This window comes from Nicotiana attenuata, unplaced genomic scaffold (genome assembly GCF_001879085.1).
Source record: "Nicotiana attenuata strain UT unplaced genomic scaffold, NIATTr2, whole genome shotgun sequence".
Lineage (NCBI taxonomy): Eukaryota > Viridiplantae > Streptophyta > Magnoliopsida > Solanales > Solanaceae > Nicotiana > Nicotiana attenuata.
In genome coordinates, this window is record NW_017676904.1 from 6,446 (window position 1) to 13,842 (window position 7,397).

The 7,397-nt window shown below is 34.0% G+C and overlaps 1 protein-coding gene across 1 annotated transcript; it reads right to left on the reverse strand.

The window, feature by feature from the left end:
* Positions 1-772: 772 nt before the first annotated feature.
* On the reverse strand, positions 773-1,894 carry LOC109221247 (protein FAR1-RELATED SEQUENCE 5-like). The gene is made up of 2 exons (XM_019385706.1): positions 1,606-1,894; positions 773-1,434 (listed from the first exon to the last, which is right to left on the reverse strand). Exons 1-2 carry the CDS (start codon positions 1,892-1,894, stop codon positions 773-775), a joined length of 951 nt encoding a protein of 316 aa, XP_019241251.1.
* Between the last annotated feature and the right edge of the window lie 5,503 nt (positions 1,895-7,397).

Genomic DNA, 7,397 nt, shown 5'->3' on the forward strand with positions numbered 1-7,397 from the left:
GTAGATTTTATATCTATATATATATATATATATATCTATATATATATATATATATATATATATATATATATATATATATATATAAAAAAACCATTCATAAACAAATCACTCTATGAAAGTATTATCTCAATACAGAAAAATCCTAACTAACTACATTATGATCTTAAAAACCTCAACAATGACACATCAAATTCTGTTATCCTGAACTCACCAACAATTTTTATGAAATATTCTGTTAACTACATAAAATTTTATTTCTTTTAGGATGCATTCTTGCAAGATCTTTTGTTATGCCCTTCTCCTCCGCAGTTGCCACATGAAACCTTGTACTTCTTTGAATTTATTTCATCATATGTTTTGTATCTTTCTTTTTGAGGTCTTCCTGGCTGCCTTTTACCTCCTGTAGGTGGATTTACTACTTCTTCAGATATATGTTGTGGCACATTCCATTTGCTTTCATCAGGCAGGGGATTTACTAGTATTTCATAAGTATGCAATAGGTTCTTCCTTGTGTAATAAGGAGAACAATATTATTCAAAAGACTCATCCCTATGTCTTAAAGCAGCCAAAGCATGTGGACAAGGAAGTTCATCAAGCTAGAATTGCTCACAACTACATCTCTTGTTTTCAAGACAAACAATATAGCGCCTCACACCATCTAGTATTGTATGGATGTAGTATGTTGAAGCCCTCGCCTATAATTACATTGCAAACAAAAAAACAATTCATATACGGTTAAATACAAAATATCTACAAAATATCTACAAATTATCTACATTGTCCTGTATAAATTAATTTGATACAATAAATGATCAGATCTTACTCTAAGCTTGTGCGACAATGTTCTGTTGTCATCCAACTCTTTGTTGAATTTAAACCCAAGGTATGTGAATGTACCCTTTTCTTTCAATAACTTTTCCTTCGTCCAACGTTCAAGAAGAGTCCTCATATACTCTAATAGTTCTACTATCGGCAGCTCTCTTGCATATTTTATTACAGCATTCAACGACTCTGCAATGTTTGATGTCATAGTCCAAGTTCTGTTCACTGTAGCATGTACTCGAGACCATCTATGGTAGCCAATGTCGTATAAGTATGCTTTAACACGCGGGTCAATGTCTTCAATCTTTGACATCCTTTCATTAAATTCATCAAGCGTGTATGATCGTGCCGTGGCAAAGTACAATTCGTTTAACTTTAGATGACCCTTCTTGAACTTTGCCCTTATATTTGTCCAAATATGCCACATGCAAGAATAATGTGGCAGGCCGGGATAAACAATAGATGTTGCCTTCAAGATACACTCATTCCTATCCGAAACAACACACATATTTGGTCTTTTACCATATGAATGTTTGAATAGCTCAAAAAACAACTTCCATGATGCGTTATTTTCTGAATCAACAATAGCATATGCCAATGGTAATATGGTACCTACATTATGTGGCAAATAGCAATTAATTGGCTGCAGGAAAAATGCAGAGGAAGACATATACATACAAACTACAACTTTTCAACAATATATCTACAATAAATCTACAAGTACTACAAAAAACAGACAAGCTACAATATTTCTACAAGATTTTTACAACAAAACTACAATACCTGATGCATCCATTGTTCTAGTTGTTAGCATTATTCCCCTATATGCTGACTTTAAGAAGGTCCCATCAACTACTACAACTGGCCTACAATATTTCCAACCACTGATTGACGTACAAATCGCAACAAATACATACAAGAAGCAGTCATCGTCTGTCTTCTTCAATTTAACTACAGACCCCGGATAAGTCTTCTCCAGAATATACAAATAACTAGGAAATTTGATGTTGGAGTCAGCAGGATGACCTCTCAAAAACTCCAAAGCCTTTTCCTTTGTTCTCCAAGCTTGCATGTATGTTAAGTTCACGCGCGTGTTCAGACAACATAACAATTTGTACGTCTTTTGGCGTGTAAATTGTCTTAGGATCAACATATTTTGGAATAACCATACTACCAACTACCATGGCATTAGGTTTGCGTTGTATGAATGTACTGTCCATCAAAGAGCATGTGTGCAACCTGTTGAATGTTCTAACCTTGAACATAGCAGAATTATTTATGTTTGTTGCCTTGAAGTGCCATGTACAATTTTCACCACACATACCAGCCAGTAGCTACAAAATAAAAATAATTTAAATACTGGTATAAAAAATGTAGATCACACAAAAAAAAATAGTTTTAGCATAAAAGAACATATACAACAATTTATATACAAAACAACTACAAACTATCTACAATGTTGTTAAACAATATCACCAAAAAAAAAACTGAAGAAGTAAAAATTTTAAAAATACACTACAAAATAAAAAAGAATAACAAGTGCAATGTTCATACCTTCTAACACTAGATCTTTTAACCCTGAATTGAAACTTGTGCATAACAGAATAGTGCTTCATTACAGTTGCAATTATTTGCTTGTCTTGGTATACTTGTCCTATTTCAATAAAAATTGGTGTACTATCTGTTATTATTATACTTTCATATTCCTCTATAACGGGAGATATTGGCATATCAAGTAACTTTAGTGTTCCAGACGAACCTGCATGAAAATAAAGATAAATTTTGTTATGAACAGTTTTGTAGAAATTTTGTAGATAATTTGTAGAAACATTGAAATTCTGTATTTCATATTAATTTTTTAAATGATATGTAATTTTATTGTAGAATAAATGTAGAATTTTTATAAATATTGTGAAAATCCATACTGATATATATATTTACTCTAACATGTAGTTTATTTGTAGATAAAATATAGATAAAGTGTAGGACATTGATATACAACCAGAATTTGATAGAAAATGTAACAGCACAAACCTGCAACTGTGTTTTCATTGGTGATACTCAATTCCATATTGAAATCGCGAACAGTTATACATAGCGGATATGATTCTGATTTTTGTTTTCTTTTTTCGTCTCCATGTATACACGAATACCCATATCGTTCCTAATTTCCATTAAAGGACAATGCTCGTTGAGAATGTATTTGATTTCTATAATTTTTTCGGATGTATCGATCATTAATTGCTGTGCTATTGTAGAAATCAATAGAGTATAACTCGCATCCTCATCGACTATAATGCCATCGACCTGAAATTCTCTAAATCTCACATAGCTATCAAAATTCCCATTCAGTTGTAGCGAAATTGGGATTTTGGACATAATTGCGTTTGTTGCAGAAGAATTGTAGAAGTTAGTCATTTTTGATTTGTGAAATCAAAAAAAATGTTGAAACACAGTGTATCGCAAAAACAGAGTCGCTAAATTTTGGATCGAAACAGCCGATAATTATTAATGCGTGATTTGCGTTGCAAAATATCTGGAAGAATATTTAATTCCCCAATATTAGCACGCCTAAATAAGGAAGCCTACAGCTACAATGATTCTTTATTTAATGAATTGTCTATATTTTGTAGAAATATTATTAGCATGACGGGTAATATGCAAACTATGAACATATTTGGTAATACAGTTTCCTATATGGTATAGGAACGAAAATTTTTCATTTAAAATTAAGCAGTTACGTGTTTGAATACAGTACTGAAATTGATAATAAGTTGCTGAAGTGTTTGGTTAAAAAGTTCTAATAAACTCTTTTTCTATTAAAATACCTTAAATAACCTTAAAAGTATTAACACTAGCTAATAAGGGTGTAATTTCTTCAAGATTTTAGATTCAAGATGATTCAAATACAAAATAATCTATTCGTTATTTTATTTTAAATACAAAGTGATTAGATAAGATAATTTTTAAGATAAATAGGAGTACAATTTATTTTATGATAAGCATTCCCGCTATTTTATTTTTATTTTTATTTTACTATTAATAAGCCACAGTTTGAAGAGCTTGGGGCCAACATGTACACTTCACCAGTTTATTTAAAAAGAATTTTATGAAATCAGTGTTTACTTGCTTTCAAGCTATTGTATTTCATGGCTTTATCACCTTTGCCGAAAGAGTAGGGGCCACCTCATTTCACACGCATGACGCCATACATTCACGGCAGCTTTTTGAAGCTGCCACTTCCTCCTCATGTGGACCCCACCTTGGGTCTCTCAATGTTATACCTAGGGGTGTTCATAAAAATCCGAAAAATCGAACCAAATCGAAAATCGAACCAAACCGATCAAAAACCGATACTTTTTAGGTTTNAACCGAATCAAACCGATACTTTTAGGTTTGGTTTTGTTTTGTTTTTGAATTTTAAAACAAATCAAATTTGGTTTGGTTTTGGTTTTAATCAAAAAAATAACCAAAAAAATCGAATCAAACCGACTATAAAAGTAGCTATTTAAATTTATTATTACACCTATATATATATATATATATATATATATATATATATATATATATATATATATATATATATATTAAGTTTCTAAAATTCTATGGTACATGTTAGTCATTTGTATTTTTAGTCTAGTTCTTTGCTATTATTATAATCTAATTCTGATAACAACACGATAGGGGATTTAAGAATTACTAAAGAAAATCAAGAAACGTACGGAAGCTTAAAGAAAATAAAGAAACGAAAAAGGACGGAAAATTAAAGATAGATTGAATTCAAGAAAGAGTTTCTTGAATTCAAGAAGTCTATTCTTGAAGTTGAATCCTAACAACAACAATTAGCTAACAAAGAACTAATCGCCTTTGGTAGAGAATTAAAACAAGAGATAGATTGTGAAACCCGACCCTTTAGAATAACAAGAACAACGATAAGCCTAAACTTATCACCTTTCTTGAATACCTCGAAGTGATCTAAGATTTCGAAAGAATTTAATCTTACCACCTTAAGTTGAGTCTTGAAGGTTGAAGAATAAATCCAAGAGTAGCCACACACAAGAGTGCAAGAAAAATCTCACAATTTTTATTGATAATAGTCTGAATAATCTAAGTCTAAATACAAATAATACACCCCTTTATATAGAGAGGTGTCACAAAATTAAGCCTAAAAAATAAGGAAATAAAGTCCTAAACTACTTTGAAAAACAAGTCCAACTACTTTAGGAAAAGAAAAATACTAGGAAGCAAAAACCAAGTCATTCTTGGAAAGTAATTCCAAAAATCTTAGGAAAAGGAAAACATAACCTTAACTAACTAGGAAAGAAATAAATATAGTCCCAACATATATGGAAATAAATCCAAAATTAATCTTGGATAGAATCTTGAAAATCTTGGAAATCTTGAAAATCTTGAAGGAAATTTGCAAGCAACTTGGCACCAACTTGCACTCAACATCTAGCATGACTATTGTACCATTATTGGACATCAATTAAGTCCTTTTTATGCTATAAAACCGTGGCTTTATGTTGGACTTCATGGGCTGCAAGTTTGGACACATTTTAGGTGCTAAATTGGTCCAATAGTGGCCTGATTTGGACCTTCCTCAGAGGATGTTTCTTGGGATATAATCCACCTCTACTGGACATGAATTTGGGCCATAAAATAATTATAACACCTAGATAACTCATATCCTTTATCCTTAAGCTCTTCCTCCCAACTAACAACTTCTTTGATCGTTCTTGAAGTCCAATGACCTTGTTTTGCAACTTTTTAGCTTGAGATCTTGTTAAAGGACCTCATTGATATTCCAAAGTTTCATCCTTGTCCTTGAATATATTTAAGCTTCCTAGGATGCTATCATAACCCTCTTCTTGAAGAAAATTCGTCCTCGAATTTCGACCTTGCAAGAAAACGAAGATAGGCACTAGAAAATGGCATCTACTAATCTGAAAAAATTGTAAGAATAAAAAAAGATAGTGACCATGTGTCCACTTAACCCAATTAATCCTAATGTTACGACCCGGCCGGTCATTTTTAGAATTTACGTCTCGATCCCCTATTAACTGCTTTCCCCGTGTTATTTCTGCTATTTCAAATTTGCCAGGATGTTCGGTTTTGAGTTTCGTAAAGTTTTGGGACACTTAGTCCCTAAATGAGAGCTTAAGTGTTAGAAATTTGACCATAGTCGGAACAGTGTGAAGATGCCTCGGAATGGAAATCCGATGGTTCCGTTAGCTCCGTTGGGTGATTTCAGGTTTAGGGGCGTGATCGGATTTTATTTTGGAGGTTCGTAGCTAATTTAGGCTTGAAATGCCGAAAGTTAGATTTTTGAAGTTTCCGACTCGATAGCGAGATTTTGATTCGAGGTTTGGAATCGGATTCCGGAAGTTGGAGTAGCTCCGTAATGTTGAATGTGACGTGTGTGTAAATTTTCAGGTCATTCGGATGAGGTTTGGTAGACTTTTTGATCGAAAGCATAAATTTTGAGTTTTTGAAGTTCTTAGGCTTGAATTCGATGTTAAATTGGTGTTTCGATGTTGTTTTAGGTTTTTTAAGGATTGGTATAAGTTTGGGCAATGGTATTAGACTTGTTTGTGTTTTTGGTTGAGGTACCGAGGGCCTCGGGATAATTTCGGATGGTTGACGGAAGGATTTTGGAGTTTGGAGTTGCAGCTTAGCTGCTGGTACCTGTCATAACCGCACCTGCGGTTTGGGTCCCGCAGGTGCAGAGCCGCAGAAGCGGCATTTCAACCGCAGAAGCGGAATTAGGGAGGTCCAGCAGGAGCATCAAGTGCGAGAAGGGTATCGCACCTGCGATACCGCTGGTGCGGAAGGACAATCACAGGAGCGGAAAAATGGGATTAATGAGAAGTCGCAGATGCGACCTTGGCTCCGCAGAAGCGGGACCGCAGGTGCGGGCCCAGGGCCGCAGATGCGGTTTAACTGGGCAGAAAAGGGGCAGAATCGAGGGTTTTGTTCAAAACATGGGAAAATCATTTTGGAGCTCGGGGTAGGGCGATTTTGTGAGGTTTTTGAAGAGAAGATCATTGGGTAACGATTCCTTGTTCCTTTCTAGTTATATTCCATTAATCTTATCTTAGTTTTGTCATTTAAATTCGGATTTGGAGACGAAAATTGAGAAAAATGAGAAGAAAGTTCATAGACCTAGAATTCGAATTTTGATGGGGAATTTGACCTTGGATTTTGATAATTTTGGTATGCACGAACTCGTGAGAGTATGAGGATTCTGAAATTATAAATTTTACCCGATTCCGAGACGTGGGCCCGAGGGGCGTTTTGATCATTTCACTTAATTTCGCGTACTAGCTTAGAGTTTATTTGTAGAATTAGTTACTTGAAGTGTTATTTACATTATGCAGTTGAATTGAATAAATTTGGGCCATTTGGAGTCGAGTACTCGTGGAAAGGACGTGATTTCGGGTTGATTATTGCGCCGGTTCGAGGTAAGTGGCTTGCCTAACCTTGTTTGGGGGACCTTCCCCTTAGGATTTGGTATATTTGTTAATTGAAACTCCTTGTACGTAAGGTGACAAGTGCGTACTTGTGCTAATTGT

Excerpts from the sequence above, each read along its gene's own strand:
- LOC109221247 (XM_019385706.1), bottom strand. The coding sequence starts at position 1,894 with ATGCAAGCTTGGAGAACAAAGGAAAAGGCTTTGGAGTTTTTGAGAGGT. Across the intron at positions 1,435-1,605 it reads TAGAACAATGGATGCATCAG|GTACCATATTACCATTGGCA; the intron begins GTATTGTAGTTT and ends CACATAATGTAG.